Source organism: Momordica charantia (assembly GCF_013281855.1).
Source record: "Momordica charantia cultivar OHB3-1 chromosome 2 unlocalized genomic scaffold, Mcharantia_2.0 BLBB01000002.1, whole genome shotgun sequence".
Lineage (NCBI taxonomy): Eukaryota > Viridiplantae > Streptophyta > Magnoliopsida > Cucurbitales > Cucurbitaceae > Momordica > Momordica charantia.
In genome coordinates this window covers 6,648,816-6,667,828 of record NW_028275160.1, presented here as the reverse complement: position 1 = coordinate 6,667,828, position 19,013 = coordinate 6,648,816, and the positions used below count along the sequence as shown (strand labels likewise).

General features: G+C 35.0%; 3 protein-coding genes across 7 annotated transcripts; 2 read left to right on the top strand and 1 right to left on the bottom strand.

The window, feature by feature from the left end:
* The first annotated feature begins 2,892 nt into the window (after positions 1–2,892).
* On the top strand, positions 2,893–8,151 carry LOC111015529 (uncharacterized). 3 transcript variants are annotated; one of them, XR_015789455.1, is made up of 14 exons: positions 2,893–3,090; positions 3,635–3,772; positions 3,953–4,034; positions 4,310–4,386; positions 4,697–4,797; positions 5,245–5,371; positions 5,693–5,809; positions 5,896–5,981; positions 6,626–6,692; positions 6,948–7,026; positions 7,208–7,299; positions 7,463–7,606; positions 7,717–7,908; positions 7,986–8,151. XR_015789455.1 is itself a non-coding variant. In XM_088121200.1 (13 exons), exons 1-13 carry the CDS (start codon positions 2,983–2,985, stop codon positions 7,753–7,755), a joined length of 1,257 nt encoding a protein of 418 aa, XP_087977326.1. In that variant the 5' UTR covers positions 2,893–2,982; the 3' UTR covers positions 7,756–8,151. The 3 variants fall into 3 exon arrangements, 2 of the variants coding, with proteins under 2 accessions (XP_087977326.1, XP_087977327.1); XM_088121200.1 differs by having other exon boundaries at positions 7,717–8,151; XM_088121201.1 differs by having other exon boundaries at positions 3,030–3,171; positions 7,717–8,151.
* A 1,579-nt stretch (positions 8,152–9,730) lies between these two features.
* Positions 9,731–11,990, top strand: PIP2;8 (plasma membrane intrinsic protein 2;8). Its single transcript, XM_088121229.1, has 4 exons — positions 9,731–10,110; positions 11,010–11,305; positions 11,476–11,616; positions 11,720–11,990. Exons 1-4 carry the CDS (start codon positions 9,819–9,821, stop codon positions 11,837–11,839), a joined length of 849 nt encoding a protein of 282 aa, XP_087977355.1. The 5' UTR covers positions 9,731–9,818; the 3' UTR covers positions 11,840–11,990.
* Positions 11,991–12,182: 192 nt separating this feature from the next.
* Positions 12,183–15,286, bottom strand: LOC111015528 (GCIP-interacting family protein). Of its 3 annotated transcripts, none has more exons than XM_022290585.2 (6): positions 15,139–15,286; positions 14,376–14,530; positions 13,817–14,094; positions 13,493–13,733; positions 12,763–12,899; positions 12,183–12,679 (listed from the first exon to the last, which is right to left on the bottom strand). In XM_022290585.2, the coding sequence occupies exons 2-6, from the start codon at positions 14,497–14,499 to the stop codon at positions 12,452–12,454; spliced, it is 1,008 nt and encodes a 335-aa protein (XP_022146277.1). In that variant the 5' UTR covers positions 14,500–14,530; positions 15,139–15,286; the 3' UTR covers positions 12,183–12,451. The 3 variants fall into 3 exon arrangements, with proteins under 3 accessions (XP_022146277.1, XP_022146278.1, XP_022146280.1); XM_022290586.2 differs by lacking the exon at positions 15,139–15,286 and adding an exon at positions 14,642–14,934; XM_022290588.2 differs by lacking the exon at positions 15,139–15,286 and adding an exon at positions 14,751–14,934.
* Positions 15,287–19,013: the final 3,727 nt, after the last annotated feature.

The following is a 19,013-nucleotide window of genomic DNA, read 5'->3' as shown; positions in this document are numbered from 1 at the left end:
GTTCCTTGAAACATCTGTAAAAGATGATTCAATCTTGAAAACATCTCGAGATATTTGTGACATATTCATCAAGTTGCAAGAGAGGCATATGTTGAATCTACATATCTCGAATACTAGGTTTGTAACATTACCATTCCACAATTTTACAAAGTTGAATAATAGTATCTGTCAAACAATCTTCAAGAATGAGCATATTTACTCTAAAAGATGAGTGTATAGTAAGTACTTGGATTTTTTTTGTTACTATTGTTATTTTTCTAATTAGTGTGTTTTTTATTTAGAATGTTTCTTTTTTTAGCAATTTTATTTAGTTTACGATTTGGACTTTTTTTTTTGTTACTAATGTTTTTTATTGTTTAGTGTATTTTTTTATTTGGAATGTTTTTTTTTAGCAATTTTATTTAGAATATTTGTTTAAAATATAGATAATTACAAGCCCATGTTCTTATTGTTGAAAAAAAAAAACAATCATAGAAGCCAGTATATAAAAAAATGTTTAATTAATAAATTAATTATAAACAATAATTTGTATAGAATCGTAAAAGGTGGAATATAAAACTTTTGGTCATTTTATTTTCTAATATTATAATTTGAAGAGTTTTTCTTTAATAATTTTAATTATAATATAAAATTAAATCAATAAAATAATTTAGTTTTAGTTACAAAATTCAACATATACAACAAAATGTCAGCCTTAAACAAATATTTAATAAACAAACAAAATATTAAAAAAATAAAATAAAGGACCCATATTGGGTTGAAATAATTTAAAATAAAAATATTAAAATACATATTTACTTTTTTATTAATATATAATTTTTTCCTTTACTTTTAATTTATTTATTTACAAAATATATCATTAACAATTAACTATAAATAATATATTTTAAAAATAATTATAAATAGTATATTTTATTATTAATAATTAGCTGTCAATAATAATAAATATATATAAAAATTAATCTTAATTATTTTTTAAAATAATTATACTTAAAATATTTTACGTGAAATTATATAAAATTTAAGTTACCTTATAATTAAAAAAAATTTATACGTGCATTCCACGTGGTAATACACTAGAACTAACAAAATGAGCGGTGTATGAAGCGTGTTATTCAGTGTTGTTTATCCAAACAAAATTTACGATCTTAACAACGAGTTTGGTATAATATTTGAAGTGGTAATATAAAGTATAACCAATTTAAATATCTTTTTAAAAAATATTTCACAATATTTTGTTATATAGTTAAAAATGATTAAATGTTTAAGAGTGTTTATGCTAATTAAAAGTAGTTTTTAACAGTTTCATAATAAGAAAATCAAAAAGTGACCTTAGAAATTATAAAAATACATTAAAATACTTTAAAATATTTTTTTTCAAAGAAGCACTTAATTAGTGTTTTTTCTAATAATACTTATAAAAAGTGTTTCATATGAAAGTATTTCTACGAAAAGTCATTCCACACTCACTATTGGTGGTCTATATCTCAAAAAATAAACTTTAAATGTCTCATTTAAATTTAAAATTTATCGAATTGAATATTAACTTAACTATATAGTAATATTGATATTTTCCTTAAAACTAAAATTAAAAATTTTGCAAAAATTAATCATTTAGATTAGGAAGCAAAGTGGTGAAGTAAGAAAGTAAGATGAGTCACTTTAATTGATTTTTTTTACTTATTTTTGTCATTTGTCTGTCTAGTCATAGCAAATCGGCTAATATTGGAATTCTTTTTAATACTATTATAGTACTTATATACTCCGTCCATTAATATTTGGTAGATATATTATTCTATTATGTGAGGTCCTCCCAATTAATTTATTTTCGAGAAAGAAAGTATGTATTATGATAGTTCTAGAACTTTTCTCCAATGTTTACCTTAATATACATATAACAACGGTATTCCTTTAATAATGCCAACGATAGGGCTAAATAGAATTATAATTCAAGGCTAATAAATGTAATTGAGTATTTTTAAAAGTTAAATGACTAAATAAACATAAAAAAAATTAATTGGATTATTTTCTTGAAGCTATGTGAATGTAAACATAATAAATAAGCTAATGGGTTTGCTTGTTTTACATAAATACAATTTACATTTGATACATTTACATACATATTATCCAAAATTAGGATTTCTAGATGTTAGAATTGAAAAGCCATGAGATTCAATCCAACTGGCCATTTAAATAATTGTAGCCTATAAATTTGACAGGTGTCCAATTTGGTTAGATATATGTATATGGTGTTTATACTAAATCCTACCTTGGATCAAAGGTCGACCGTCATTAACAATAAGGAACAAACACTCCAAAACTCAAATCAATCTAAATTCAAGCTGAGTAAGCAAGTCTCATACATAATAGCGTACATGGTTTAGAAGAATGATACTCTTTTATAAACAGATCGAGGGAGACATACAAAAAGCGTATGAATAGTTTCCCTTAATTTATAATTAGAATAGTGAAAGTGGGTGGACTTCTTTGTCTAACTACAAATTGAAGACCTTCCTGAAAGATCTGAAAGGTTTATATTTATTTATACGATATATATCAAAACCTATTAATTGGATATATATATTTGGCACTTAAATAGTTACTATTATAGAATCAAATCATTGTTAAGCAATAATTATTTAATACTCTAATCATCCAACGAGAATCATAAACATAATATTTTATTTATTAATCATTGGAAGACAATTATGGAGTAACATTTAATAATTATTAAGAAATAGAAATTGGCTCTTCTTATTTTCATAAATCTGAAATATAATTAAAAAAATATTGTTGTCCTGATTCTGTTTTCAGCCAATAAAAAGATGCCACGTATCAGTCAGGGAGTTGGGAGACGGCGTTTACAGCGAAGCAATTTCTTTACCAAACGAAGCTTTACAAATATTCTGGCCTAATTATTAGATTGTTTCGGTTTCGGCGCACTTTCAGCTGCTTCGGCCTCTGTGCTTCTCGCCGGAATTAATGGCCGATTCTCGACCGCTACTGAAGAATCAACTGGAGTTGCCGGAGTCCAGTGGCAAAGCTCCGCGCGTTGTGTCACTCGACGTCTTTCGCGGCCTCAGCGTCTTTGTTAGCTCTCTCTTTCCCTCTCTCTGGATCTCGAGCACTCACTAAATTCGCTGATACATCTCTTTGTTTGGCCTGGTTATTGTACGCTTCTCGTTCATGCGAAATGGTTTGCTTTGTTCTTTTCGGTCGTGTTTTGGTTACTGGAAAGAATGTGAGAGGAAACGAAGGACCTAATTGGAAGCAGAATCTTACTCTTGTGTAGGAATTAATGCAATTAATTAGTTTGTAGCTCGCTGATTTTCTTTCTTTGGAAGCCATAATTAATTAATTTCGTCTCCTCTGTTTCCCCGCCGTTTTTAGCACCAGAATAATGTTGCTTAAAGAATTCATTATTTTCTTGTTCTTTACGTAGTTCCGCTTTTGAGTTCCACTTTAATAAGATTATGCTTTTCTATTGTATCTACTCAGAAAGAAAAAAAGGCATGACCGTAAGATAACAATATGCTTCTCGTCAACTGTTCGGTTTAGCGAGCCAAGTAAAATTAGTTACTACCTGCTAAATTCCTGATGATTGATTTTCGAATGCTGTGCTGTTTTTGTTCAGCTGATGATGCTTGTGGACTACGGTGGCTCATTTTTGCCAATTATCGCTCATTCGCCGTGGAATGGACTTCATTTGGCTGATTTTGTGATGCCTTGGTTTCTATTTATTGCCGGAGTCTCACTTGCACTTGTTTATAAAGTAAGTAAATGGATTCAACCAAGAATTTTCGGCCTCTTGTTGGCTTTATTGTTCAACTAGCTATTTGCCATTTGAGTTCTAGGTGTGGAAGCAAAATCCGTGCAGACGAATCATGGGTTTTTCATGTTTTTGTAGTTTTAATGATATTTTGTTTTAACATAAAAATATTGCTTGAAATAGGAAGTAAAAAGTAAAGTGGCCGCTACAAGGATTGCAGCAAGCAGGGGTCTGTACCTTTTTCTCCTGGGTGTTCTTCTTCAAGGTAAATTTATCGCTGGTAACTCTTGCACCAAACATTCTAGAAACCATTCGTCGATTGACATACTTCCTGTACCGGAAAAAAAAAAAAAACGATTAACAGACTTCCTAAATACATTTTGGTAGTAGTCGTATGAGAACTTAAGAGTGTCAAGCTGTACCCAGCCAGTGATGTACCATGGTTCAAAATGGCTACATTGATTACATACTATTAAGCAGTTGATACCTTAATCATTATTTTTCCAATACCTCAATCTTTACTTTTCCAAATTATTCCAGGTGGTTACTTTCACGGGATAACATCTTTGACTTATGGTGTTGATATGGAGAGGATTAGGTGGCTTGGCATTTTGCAGGTGTTGCTATTCGTCACTCCTTATCTTTTTGCAATTGCTACAATGGTCTAAGTTTGTCCCGACCACAGCACATATTGATGGACTTTTTTTGTATAACCGGATGGCTGGATGAGGATTTGGATTTTGGACTATATAATAATATTGCTATGCCTGTTTGCAAGATAGCTGAAATGCCAGCTAAGCTAGATTTTAAGCTGACAAAATGACCTAACATTAAATCTAAAGGCAGGGGTTTGGACTAAGTAACTTCTCTTCTTCCTTCTTTTAACATTTAAACATGATGTTCTGCATTTATTCTGATTCAATGCAGAGAATATCTGTTGGATACTTGATTGCTGCTTTGTGTGAGATCTGGCTAACTTGTCGCACACGTGAAGAAGTAGGGAATACTAAGAGCTTCTGGTGGCATTGGTAAGGATATAATATTTGGCACTATGTGATTCATATTACATATGACATAATATCAAGAGTCTATTATGTTAATTTCAATCTCATTCTCTTTTGAGGTATCTATAATGATAAGCAATCCTTTTTCTTTACTAGATATGATCGGACTGCCTCTTTTATGATATTTGTAGTAACATGAATTGGGTTGAATAGTTGAGCTAACAGAGGACCACAGAGTCTGATATTAAGTGAAAGTGAGACTGTGAGAGTTCACTGCTACATTTGATCTTGATGGTTTATAACTATGTTATTTTTCAGGCTTTAAGCCATTTATCAGAGTCGTCGAAATAACCATTAACAATAATCAGTTGCATTTATAAGATGCTGTTATATTTTAAGGATTTAGTCTATTGAATATATGAACTTCTCTATTCAGTATGTTTCTTAATGTTTAGTATTTTTAACTTGCAGGTGTGCTATATTTTTTCTGTTGTCATTATATATGGGGTTGTCATATGGTTTATACGTTCCAGATTGGAACTTCAAAATATCAACCACGACCTCTTCACTTCCACCAAATGGAAGCTACGGTTACATGGTAAGGAAATACTATGTACCTTTTCCTCCTAGCAAATATTTTGCTATCATGTTATTTTCTCTAGTAGCTTCATTCTGATTGTCCGTGGTTTTCTAATAAAAGAAAAAGAATCGAAATTGGTCTTCGTGGTTTAGTATGAAAAAGGTGAGATCAACGTTAATTGCATTTGTACCTACAACTGGAATGATGTCCGTGCAAAATTTGACTTCCATCCATGTATCAGTTTCTTCAGTCTATTACAATCCTTCATTTGATAAAAAGAAAGTAAGGAAGAGCTTTAAGCCATAACTTACACTGAAAGTAAGATCGTTCTTGTTTTAGGTGAATTGTTCTGTTCGAGGTGATCATGGACCTGCTTGTAATTCTGCTGGGATGATTGATCGTTATGTTCTTGGTATTGACCATTTGTATACTAAACCTGTCTACAGAAATATGAAGGTATCAGTGAAATTGGTTCTTTGATCTTGTAACGTTCACCATTGTTGTGCATTTTGATCAGCCCTAATGAAGAATGTGATTTGAAGGAGTGCAATATTTCCTCCAGGGGTCAAGTTCCCGAGACTTCACCTTCATGGTGTCATGCTCCTTTTGAACCTGAAGGTCTTTTAAGGTGCATATCTATGCTTCTTCTCAGTAAACTGTATTCATAAATATTTGTGCATTATATTTGATGCATGGGGAACTTTTTCAAGGGATGTGCATTCTCTTTTGTTGAGATAGTTTGGATAAAGATTGGTGAAGAGAAAAATGTTTTGTAACATGTGAAATTTCAAATTCACATTGGACCTATTATTTTATTTTTTGATATCTGTGAGTATCCTGACTGTTTGGTTTGAGAGAATTACCATAATTTTCAGGATAAATATGAACATTGAGATGTATGGGATAATGTTTAACCTCTTACAAATTGTTGACCTAATATTGTGAAATCTCTAGAATATGGCATTTCTTATGCCCATTGAATTGTAGATGAAATTTAAAGTTCGTTATTATTGTAGGATTTCTCTTCTTCTTGCATCTTGTATAATTACTTAACTACAGTTCCTTCCGAACCTAAATTGTTGATCTAATATTCTGTTGTTTCATTTTCCCATCTTCGAACTTTCCATTATCTTCTCTGCTTGCCAGGAAAAATACATGAAAGCAACGATAGGGATATAGCAACACCATTCATTGTTATGTTCATTCCTTACATTTGTTATTTTATATGATTTCACAACAGTGATTTTTTTGCACTGTCGGAAATGTTTGCAGCTCTTTAACAGCTACTGTGGCTTGCATAATAGGACTTCAGTATGGTCACATTCTTTCCAATGTACAGGTGAGATTGAGCAATATCTTATTGAATTATCTCATCGCCGAGAGTGATTAGGTAGTTCACATTTCACGCAATTTACTTCTTTCAATGAAGAATTCAGTATAGTGGACATCTTGTTTTTGATATTAGTATTAAATACTCCCTACGTAGTTTATGCATCTAACATACAGCCCTTTTCCCATCCTCTTGATGCTTTTCTTTGATCACCTCGTTTCAGTCAAATATTATTCACTAATTGCATTGCTTCAATATTTCCAGGAACACAAAAGCCGCACCAGGAGCTGGTTCTCACTCTCGCTTAAGACTTTGGTTCTCGGAATATTCCTCGTCTTTATAGGTATAAACTTGATGAAAGCTGATATTGCCAAAAACGTATCTATTAAGTAGGCTAATATTGTGGGAACGATCATTGATCCATTCCTATCTCCAACATTTTCATCAAATTTATGCCATATATACTCTTGTACAACATCTGATTTTGAAATCGATTCTTATTCTTTTAATATTTTGTCCTTCAGGTATCCCTGTAAATAAGTCCCTCTACACAGTCAGCTATATGCTGATTACTTCTGCATCAGCAGGAATAGTCTTTTGCGCTCTTTATATCTTGGTGAGTTCATCAATTTCAATCTTTTGAATTCAATATCTAATTCTTGTGATGCAAGGATTTGGAATGAACATCAACATCTGTTTCTTTCCGTATTTCTCATCCATGTACTTTTTAGCCAAACTAAATGGATAGATAATGTCTGGTGATCTCTGAACTTCTATAGGTGGATGTCCACGGCTATCGACGCTTGACATGTGTTCTGGAGTGGATGGGGAAGCATGCTTTATGCATTTACGTTTTGGTAATCTCTAACATATTCGTTATTGGGATCCAAGGCTTCTACTGGAGATCTCCTAAAAATAACATTGTAAGCACTGGACTATACAATGAATGGATCTATTTTTGGGTTTAATTCTCACAAGAATCTCGGTTACTATCAAATTCATTTCAAACTTGCTGTTCCTAAAACTTTTGCAGGTGTACTGGATTTTAAGTCGTGTCAAAGCTCAAAGTTGAAACAATCCAAGTATCTGGGTAGAGTTTTTTGGGGATTAGTTCACTAATCAATAGTTGTAACGCTCGAGATTTCTCGGCCGTGTTTGAAATCGAAACTACCCTGAAAATTTAAGCAAAAAAGCTGGAACTGGAAGAAGATAACAACTAATGCAGGTAAGATCATAATCTGATGTGCTTATATGCCCCAAAGTTTCAAGTGTATGAATGTGTATACATGTCCAACTTTGCAGACACCACAGTTTTTAACTGTTGTATTCTACATGTGCAATTCCTGGAACTGAGAAACTTGTTACTCCCTGTAGAAATTTGAAGGCAAACCCTTTATTAACCAGAAGCTTGAACATTTGCTGGGTGTTCAAATCTTATAATTAATGAAATTTTGTTTTTATTTTGTGAGGACCAAGATTATGAAAAATGTTTATTCTTTATTCTTGTACCCAAGTCAGATTAAAGTTTAAGTTTCATGGAATTGAATCAACACTTCCTCTCTGTTGAAAATTTATGGCTTGGGTAGGTATTCTTGTGAATCTTCCTGCTAACCACTCCAAAATTTTTTACCAATCTTTCTTCTACTTATCATTAATACAGTTGTAGTAAAAAAATTTATTTGTTCTGGGATTGAATTTTAATAATTATCAAAAATAAGTAATGATGACTGAAATTTACTAAAATGTTTGAATAAATGTCTTTTAATCACTGTTTTTCTGTCACTAAAAAGTACTGATTGCAAACTTTCTTGAATAAGTAATATTTTTACTGCATATTAGGTACAAAGTGTACTTTTTTTTATTCGAAAAATTTTCAGTACTAGGAGTACATATTTCGACAAATAATGTATTATTTCATTATTTGAACTCCACGCCATTTACGAGGGTGCTTATTTGGCAAACTATCAATGGCAAAAGGATGAAAAAATTTCTATTCTACCACCATGGGAGATGAATGAGTAGCTCAATATTATTGTTGTCAGACTATATTCTATATTTGTTTATTTGAATTTGAATTGTTAGGTTTGGATATTTTGATATTTGTGGTGTCATTTATTTTGTTCCTACTCCCAAAAATGACGAGGAATTTTGAAAGATTTATTTATTATTATAAGTTTTATTGGAGATTTAAATAGGTGTACATGATGAGTGCCATCTGGGGAAGAATGATCTCACATTAATACAAATGGCAGCATTTCCATTTTCCAGACTGTTCCCCCAAAACGTGGCTTAATTTTGCCCTAAATTTCACACAACTTCTAAACCGACCAAGTTCCTTCCAATCCAAACATCCAATTTTTCCCTTTTTTTTCTTTATTAAATTATCAAAGAGTTCCTATCCCAACAGCCAAATTTATTTTTACCTTTTCCGTTTGGTTTCTTCCGCCCAAAAATCAACTTTATTGATTTTTTAAAATAACTTTTAAAATGAGTCCATGGATTTCACTTGTTCCTGTGTGCATTAAGAAAAAAAAAAAAGATGGTTCTATTTTCTTTTCATTTATTTATAAACTTTAATCCCACTCATGCCGTAGGATTTTTGTAAGAATTTAACTAAAAAGAGCCTACAAAGTAAACACCGGTAGAGTTCTCAGTCATTTAATTTCGGACTAAAAATTTGTGAATTCGAATTCTTAACCATTAGGGTACAAAAGAATATTGATAAATAGATTGATGAATATCTATTTATACTGTTACTAAAAAATTTATCTAAACCAATTTAGACATACTTTGATGTCGAAAAATATATATGAATTTATTCTTAAGTTAATTGGTCATCATATAATTTAAATTAAATGCATCTCCTCTTAATTTATTCTAACCGTTTTAAATTAATGAACCACTTGGAGATTGACTCATGATTCATGAGCATCTAAATATTGAAAAATACTAATTAGGTGAAGTTGCAATATCGGTACAACATGTAGGAATAGGGGATTAAGGAATAGGGGATTAAGGGGATTGAACCAACCACTTTTTTTTGTTAGGCATCTCTGTTGTTTATATCTTTATCCACTTTCTTCCAAAAATACCAAAGCATTGAATTGAGGAGTAAGAAAGTAGAGAGAGAGAGAAATGGGTTCTAAGGATGTGGTGATGGAAGAGGAGAGGAGGCAGCAGGGGAAGGACTATGTGGACCCGCCACCAGCTCCGCTGCTGGGCTTCTCCGAGCTCAAGCTTTGGTCCTTTCACAGAGCTGTCATTGCTGAGTTCATGGCTACTCTCCTTTTCCTCTACATCACCCTCGCCACCGTCATCGGAAACAATGCCCGTCCCGGGCCCTGCACCGGCGTCGGCCCTCTCGGTATAGCCTGGGCCTTCGGCGTCATGATCTTCGTTCTTGTTTACTGCACCGCTGGTATTTCAGGTACGTACTCTTTGCTTATGTGTTAGGGTATATTTAATCTCGTGAATTTTGTCTAAAATAATCTCATCCTTTTAAGAGTATTTATAAGTGATTTAGTACTCTTAAAATTTATCATTTTATTATTATTATTATTCTGAGAGCAAATGCAAATCTCTTTCAGCCCTCTAATTTTATCTCTCTAAATAAGTAAATACTATCTCTCAAATTTTACCAATTTCTCTCTCTTTCAATCTCGCCCTCCTAATTTTATCTTAGTCTTTTTAACTAGTATCTTCCTATGTTTATAAATTTCAAATTACTTAAATAAATGATAATTTGAATAAAGAATTTGGATGAGTTGAGAAAAGAAACAATAGTCTAGGAGTGAATGAGAAAAAAATGATAATTTTACCAATTTCTCTCTCTTTCGATCTCACCTTTCTAATTTTCTCTTACTCTTACTAAGATACTATCTTCACATTTTACAAATTTCAAATAAACTTAAATAAATGATAATTTGAATAAATAATTTAGATGAGTGGAGAAGAGAAAAAAGAGTCTAAAGAGTGGATTTGAAAGAAAAATAATGAAAATATTAAGTGAGAGATAAATGAATTTTTTTTAGAGAGAAAATTATTTGAAAACGTAAAGTTTATAAATGTAAATAAAATATTTGAAAATTAAGAGGGTGGTGTAAGGGAGAGAGAAAATTGGTAAAATTTGAGGAGATTTCAAGACAGAGAGTGGGAGAGAGTCGGTAATATTTGAGAGAGTTAGAGTGGCTCGCGGAATTGGAGGGAGAGATAAAAAGCCACGTAACCAATCCAATTGTTTTAATCAAACTTCTTCCACATTTCCACTTCTTTCAGACTTAATCCAGAAAAAATTTTCAAATAATAGCGAATGTTGATGAATATCAGGTGGGCATATAAATCCAGCCGTGACGTTTGGGCTGTTGTTGGCGAGAAAGGTGTCGGTGGTCCGAGCGGTAGCTTATATGGCGGCGCAGTGTCTCGGAGCCATTGTCGGCGTTGCCTTGGTAAAATCTTTCATGAAGCATGCTTACAACAGCCATGGTGGCGGAGCTAACCTCGTCGCCGACGGTTTCAGCCGAGGCACCGCCCTCGGAGCCGAGATTATCGGCACTTTTCTGCTGGTCTACACCGTGTTCTCCGCCACTGATCCCAAGAGAAACGCTCGTGACTCGCATGTTCCTGTAAGCCTCTGACTATATATTCTCAACACTTTTATCTATAGTTTTACTCCTTTTAACACAGATGACAATTGATACTTATAAAGTATTATAAAATATTATTGTGTTACGTTAAAATTGTGATTTAAGAAAATGAGATACAAAAGAAAACAAATCGTTGCTTTTGACACCAGGTTTTGGCTCCATTACCCATCGGATTCGCCGTGTTCGTAGTTCACCTAGCCACCATTCCGATAACAGGCACCGGCATAAACCCGGCTCGGAGCTTAGGTGCTGCAGTCATGTACAACAACGGAAGAGCTTGGAGAGACCATGTAAGAAAACATTTATGATTTAACACACATGTTATGTTACAATAACATAATAATAATGTCTGTCTCTCGGAGGATCTAAATTATACGATACCATGTCCTGCAGTGGATATTCTGGGTTGGGCCCTTTCTCGGGGCGGCAGCAGCAGCGTTGTATCATCAATACGTTCTCAGAGCGGCAGGAGTGAAAGCACTCGGATCCTTCCGCAGCAACCGCTCTGTCTGACTCCAACCAAAAACCAATCCTCGTCTTCTACTTCAGTTTTTAAACACTTTTGTGCGTATCTTCTTGTCGTTAGAATGTTAATGGAATGTTGTTGTTCAAACTATCATAGGTGTTAGTACATTGGATTGTTTATTTGAGTTATATTCTTTAATCTTCTTGTTGCTGAGCATAGGCAGTAGGTGAATACAAGCATCACAAAACAAACTAACAATTGAAACGTTTAAAACATGGATTAAAATTCAAAGCCGCCCTGTCCATTTGAAGTTTCAAATTGGACAAGTTCTACCACATTCATCACATCAATCAAACAAGTAACAAGGGTTTGTTTGCTGTGAGGCTTGAGTTAAGTTGGAAGAAAACAACCTCTATTACTGAGATGCTTTAGTACATATCTACGAGAAGAAAGCCACCTTCAATCAATTTTCTACCATTTAGAGAATTTAGTAGCTTTTCAGATAAATATTTTACAGGAGAACTCTATTTTAAAATTCAAGGGAAAAGCTTTAAACAGTCGCTATTACTAGGATTCGATATAAGTTCTCCGAAATTCCTAGAGGAGAAGAGAAGCAGTAAGGTTGCATTTAGAAGAAACGCCTCGTCTAAACAAATACCTTAATCGGGCAACGCAGTTCCTCGCTCGAGATTGTTTTTGATCTCCAGAGTGTATCTACCAAAGGCCCGCTCAATCTTTTTGTTGAAATGCTCATTGCGATCATTGATAGAGTCGATATCCTTGTCTTCGTGGAACTTCCTCCTACGGCTAAATGACTTACGCTTCTCATCCCGCTCCTTCAGTTCTTTCACCATATTGTCAATCTTATCCTCTGAAATCTTAGGTGCCTGCAGAACAATGGCCCAAAAGCATCAAGTTAGAAATCTAATATTTTACAGATATGGTTGAAGTTTGTAGGAATTATCAGTACCTTTCCATATTGAAGACTCGAAGCCTCGCGGTAGAACTCAGGATCAGAATCTTTCATTTTATTATATTCCTCAAGGTCCACATTTACATTCTTTGTCCGCTTTTTGTATGCATTGTACAACGTTTTCTGATTAAACACTGTTAAAACCAATGCAGTTAACTTTTTTAGATAAGTATTAACATATTAATAACAAATAGATAAATTACAACCAATTAAGTAAATTTAATACCCAAACCCTCCCTCCACAGAGAAACGAAGTGATTACATTGGAATATCACCCAATTCATAATTAAACAATCAGTTCAAATGGCTTCAAACAGCAAGAAGCATGGGAGACTACAGCTATAAAATAACATACTACATGAAGAAGAAAGAATATATCAGTAATTACCAGTACTTTGATAGAAAATATGCACATTCAGTATGGTAATGATAGAGTTCACACCAATGAGGGCTGGAGCATGCATACATATAGTTGAAAACTCAACACACATATAATTTCTATATCCCAGATTCAAATCATGTTTCCTTCACCAACAAGCATATTAAAGAACCTTGTCAAACTATTGAAAAATGCATTTGTTGATAAAAATGCAGCTAAAATCAGCATAGTGTAAGTTTATGTCACACGGAAACATAGGTGCACCTGCACATAACCAAAAGAGTTCACATGCACAAGAATTGCACAATTGATGTTAAAACATTTGTACAGCTGCAGATAGAGACTCACCATCCCATCCATAGGGAGCTGGATCCTTCTCCCATTTCTTATATTTGGACTCTGCTGCCTCTTGTGTATCTAACATATATGCTTTTGTCATATCCAAGCCATTTGCATCTAAAAGCTTCCCAATTTTTTTCTTCCGATCCTCAAGCCACTTTTGTTTAGAAATGCCTCTTGATTCTGATGGAGGTTCCATTTTCTTTTTTTCAGCAGCAATTGCTGTCTGATTAGCTTTCCGCGCCTCATTCTGCAACCATTCATCCACAAGTCATTACACGCTACTTGATAGTAATTGATTGTTTCTTTAAAAAAAAAAATGTAGATAAGTACCATCTTAAGCCTAAGTTCAAACAACTTTTTCTTCCTCCCCGTGAGTTTAGTGAAGTCTCCTTCCACATTCTCGTTCTCCTCACTAGATTTGTCAACATCACCATCACTGTGCCCTTCAATGTCGGGCTTTTCATCATGAAGATCTTCGTACTCATCCGGAGGAGCAAAATTGGAAGCACTACTTCGACCAGCTTGACCAGAAGAACCACTACTCCAACGAGCTTGAACAGAAGAACCACCACTGCGACCAGTTTGAACAGCTTCTGATGATATACTAACTGTGATCAGAATTCACGGAAAAAGATTTATATGAGATAAGAGAAAGATGGCAAATCACATCATCCGAATTTTAAAGGTGGAGGAGGGAATTAAAGATGATTATCCAATTCGTAGAGCCAATTTTGAGCAATGTTATAGAAATAAATAATTACAAGAGAGCATTAATTAATTAGACAAAAGGCTAAATAGTGACGAGGAATGAAATTTTCAGCTACAAATAGAGAAGGTCAAGCAAGATGTTCGAGATAATTGCAAAGAAGTTGTAACATGTCAAAAAAACCTTGCTCATTTTGCTGATTCCGGGCTTTGACTTCAGCAATTATTTTAAAGCAATACTCGCTACATTCATGATAAGGATTAGAAGCATTTCTGCAATCAGGGTGTACCCTTCCTTCTTCAGACATTTCTTCAACAACGTCTCTTACTCCAGTAACACTGCAAATAAAGTGACATAATTGAACTAAGCTCAAAAATCTACAAAAATTCTGGAATCTTAAGGCCATAAAAAAAAGGCTAAAAAAACCTATTCCTGGATACGAAGATTACATGATCAATGAAACGAGTGTAAATAATCAAAGTTCCAACTAAGTCTTGTATGATTAACCGAATTTATCGAACCAACGCCAACAATTATCCTAAACTTCTCCGAACATACGATGTGCGAAACGGGTTTCCAAGTTCCAACAGAAAACTGATTTTCTTTCTATCCGTCTTTGTTTTTGGAAAGAGAGCCTCGAAGGAGCACAATCAATTCCCGAGCGAACTATAACAATTCAACTTCTGGGGGAAAACAACCACCAGCAAGAACATAACACATAGTTGAGCCCACCACCACAAAATCTATAAAATATACCCAAAAGAAAGGGAAAAAAGGTAAAATCTTGTTCTTTGTTCGTATTCTCGGAAATCGAGCGAGAAAAAACAACAAATTATCACTGCTTCAAGTCAAAACTTGCTTAGCAAACCGAAATCAATGCGAAATCGAGCATAAGAACCAATGAGGAAAACAATATTAGCGCTTAAATAGAGAAGAAGAACTGTACCTGAGAGCTAGGTTTCCGTATGGGTAGAAAACGAAGAGGAAAGGAAAATCTTCTCTTCGCGAGTTTGGAAAGAAGAACGGCACGAGATTTTTCTCAAAATAATTAATGATATATAGTTCTATATTCTTTCATTTATGTCAAATTACATTTTAATTCTTTGTTTTAATTTCAAATTGTTATCTGTATCTTTTCGTTAAAACTCATTTTAAAACAAAAAATAAATAAATAAAATAAGGCAACACTGCCATTTAAAATTAGTTTCAAGTATAAGAACTATGGAATCAATATTTTTACAGTTCTACCTTTTTTTTCTTTTTAATCCGTGAGTTCACCTAATTACCGATTTGAATTTATTCTTTCTAAATTCTCTAAATTTATCTTTCTTTTGATATTTTTACAATTATATTATTGCAAGATAAAATTATAATTTTCAATTTGAATATTTATTTCTGATTTACCATCGGTATTGATTAATATAATGTTTATAAATTAAAATTTAAAATTTTAGTTTATTCACTAGACCTTTCCGAGCATATAAGGATGCCAGAACTTTGATCACTTACAAAATTGGTGGTAACCATAACCATCATAACAAATCAAAGTATGGCTGGTTAGAGGGAAGTTTTTCATCACTTTATTTACTATTAAATCGTAAAAATAGATTATACAATTGGTATTTTATATATAAAACATCTTTTTAAAGAATATTTTAGATATAGAACTTGTGGTATTCTATAAAATACATATATATATATATAAGGAGGGTTTTTTTTTTGTTCTACAACATGTTGTTGCAAAGATAGAGATTCGAAATTTATACATTTTTGTTGAATGTATATGATCTTTAACCATTTAAGTTATGTTCAAGTTGACGTATAAAGAAAGTTTAATTGCATAGATCTATTTATTAGATTTATCTCTTGCACTAACCTTTGCAAAAATACGTGACCCAAAATTAAATAAAGATTATACAAACCCATGTTTCTATAATCTATTTCTTTTGCATGATCCAAACGCATATTACAGGAACTCAAGTTTCTAATCTCAAATTTCATAAATACAAAGCTCAATAAAACCATGGGACAAAACTAAGTTTGAAAATACCTGATCGAGTAATGAAGACTGTTTTGGGGAAAGAATACCCTGGACACGTGGAGGACAGCCATTGGTGCTCCAGGGTGACCCATGAGTCATGCCCCAGCTCGGACCGCCGATATCACCACCACTAGCGTTGACAGATGTTAAGTATGAGGGCCGAGGTGAACCTGGCCGAGGTCCGATCTACTGGGAAGCTCGGTGGGGGCCGACGTGAGCTACTGTCAGCGGCGTGATTATCGGGTGTAACCGTGGGTCCCGAGATTACCGGGTGTAACCGTCGGTCCCGAGATTACCGGGTGTAATCGACGGTCCCGAAATTACCGGATGTAACTGTCGCGAGATTAGCGGGACTACCACCCATAAGTAGAGGACCTCACTCCACGATCAGGTACGATGATTTCTGACCTCGAACTAAACTGGGAATCCGACCTATACTGACTTGATCGTCGGAATGCTCACCTTTTTGTGCAGGTCCGCCCAAGTATTCAAATCGGTCCGGAGGCCGAGTTTGAGCTACAATCAGAAATACACTGTTGTGCATATCCTTGCATAAACATTTGGCACGGAGGACAAAAAAAGTGTGCAGATTCGTGAACAGGTGCCTTTGCAGATTGCACCTCTTTGGAGTTTGTGAAGTCAAAAGTTGTCAAACCATATCCAAATGTGAAGCGTCTCCTACAGCACATAGATAAGACCATTTGAAGCATGACTACGTTTTCTGATCCGCATTTAAGTGTCTATAATGATGTGCAATCAAGTTTTAATTTACATGTCTTATTTTCTACAATTTGCATTAAGTAGTATTTTGAAAAACTTTTGGTGTTCTTATGTTGAACGACCATTTGGCCTATTTAAAGGCTTGTAATGCTCTTGTTATGGATAACTTAAGATTAAAACATATTGAAATTCAAGAACTTTTGTTCCTTAACACTTTTGGTGTTGCTTCTTTCAAATCTTGCTTTAGGTTTGATGTTAAACCGATTCATTGGATTAGTCTCGATCAAGCTAATTCTAGAGTGAGTCGTCTTAGGATCTAGGAGTGACCATCGTAGATTCTAAGTCCGATCTAAGAGTGATTCATCTTCTAACCTTACTCTTGGTTGGAATCATTCGGTAAGTTAGTCGTTTTTGTGAATGTTTGCAAGGATCCTAGAATGACCTCTAGCTTTGTAAACACGAGCAACTTTGGCGCTTATCATTGAGGGCCTATACGTCCTCAGAGAAATCCACGAAGGAGTGTGCGGCAATCACTCAGGCGCCCGGTCGCTGTCAGCCAAAGTGATCCGACAAGGATACTATTGGCCGACCCTCAGCCAGGACGCCAAGAAGTTCGTTAGAACTTGCGACAATTGCCAACGCTACAGAAACATAATCCACCAACCTCCCGAGCTGCTCACCCCCATCTCGGCCTCGTGGCCATTCGCGCAGTGGGGGGTAGATATCATTGGTCCTTTCCCTTTGGGCAAAGGCCAGACCAAGTTCGCTGTGGTTGCTGTGGACTACTTCATAAAGTGGGCCGAGGCCGAGGCACTCTCCCACATAACGGAATCCAGAGTCACGTCCTTTGTATGGACAAATATCGTATGTCGCTTTGGTATACCGAAGGCCATTGTGACAGATAATGGGAAGCAGTTTGACAACGCAAAGTTCAAAGACTTTTGCAGCAAGCTTGGCATAAGTCACCTTAGCTCGTCCCCCGCACACCCGCAAGCAAACAGGCAGGTAGAGGCAGTCAACAAGATCATCAAGCGATGCATCAAACTTAGACTGGACTCCAAGAAAGGCAGGTGGGCCGAGGAGCTACCAGAGGTTCTATGGTCGTACCGGACCACCCAAAGAGAATCGACGGGTGAGACCCCGTTCTCCCTGGCCTTCGGCTCCGAAGCTGTAGTCCAGGTTGAGATCGGCATGCCATCTGACAGAGTAGAGCATTACGAGCTTACAGCAAATGAGGAAGAGCTGCTCCTCAACCTCGACTTGTTGGAAGAAAGAAGAGCAATGGCCCAGCTACGCCTGGCGGAATATCAGGGCAGAATGGCCAGACACTACAACGCCCGCGTTCGACCTCGGACCTTCCAAGTCGGACATCTGGTCTTAAGGAAGGTCCAAACCCATGTGGGTGCCCTTGACCCGACCTGGGAGGGGCCGTTTGTGGTCAAGGGAATAGTCCAACCTGGGACGTACATATTGGCCGATCTGAAAGGAGACGTTCTCGCGTACCCATGGAACGTGGAGCACCTGAAGCGTTATTATCCTTGAAATGCCAAAATGGTTTTCAATGGATCTGTAAAAACTGTTTCAATGGGATTGTGATCGGAATAAATGTGATGATTTAATTTCATGATTCCGAGTTCGACCAGAAATTAAATGGGGGTCACGGACTCCCACACGATCACATTCCAGCAGTCGGTTAAAATTCAATCCTCCAAAACCTAAGGGTACGAGGTGCGATGCCAAAACCGTTGGTGAACTTAAAATTCAAACCTTCAAGGCAAGGGGGCTATGTGAAAAGTTCAGAATGATCAAGCCTTTGAACCTAAGGGTACGAGATGCGATATGAAGAACAGTTATGGACTTAGGATTTTAGCCTTTTAACGTTTTTAAGTTAAAGGTGTGATGTTAAAAAGTCCAGAGTTGGTGCAATGCATTGAATACTAGACAGCGATCCGAGTTCAAAATTTCAAGTATTTTAGTTAATGGCGCGACCTCAAAGGTACGAGGCGCGAGGTGACATTGGCTTCAACTTGAAGAAAAAACGAAGAAAGAAGGCAACAAAG

Bases quoted from the DNA above. Each gene is read 5' to 3' on its own strand.
- LOC111015529 (XM_088121200.1), top strand. From the start codon at position 2,983: ATGGCCGATTCTCGACCGCTACTGAAGAATCAACTGGAGTTGCCGGAG. The intron at 3,091-3,634 runs GTTAGCTCTCTC...GTTTTTGTTCAG, and splicing joins TTCGCGGCCTCAGCGTCTTT to CTGATGATGCTTGTGGACTA. The intron at 6,693-6,947 runs GTGAGATTGAGC...CAATATTTCCAG, and splicing joins ACATTCTTTCCAATGTACAG to GAACACAAAAGCCGCACCAG.
- LOC111015528 (XM_022290585.2), bottom strand. From the start codon at position 14,499: ATGTCTGAAGAAGGAAGGGTACACCCTGATTGCAGAAATGCTTCTAAT. The intron at 13,734-13,816 runs GTACTTATCTAC...GAATGGTTGCAG, and splicing joins TTGAACTTAGGCTTAAGATG to AATGAGGCGCGGAAAGCTAA. The intron at 12,900-13,492 runs GTGAGTCTCTAT...TGGTTTTAACAG, and splicing joins AGCTCCCTATGGATGGGATG to TGTTTAATCAGAAAACGTTG.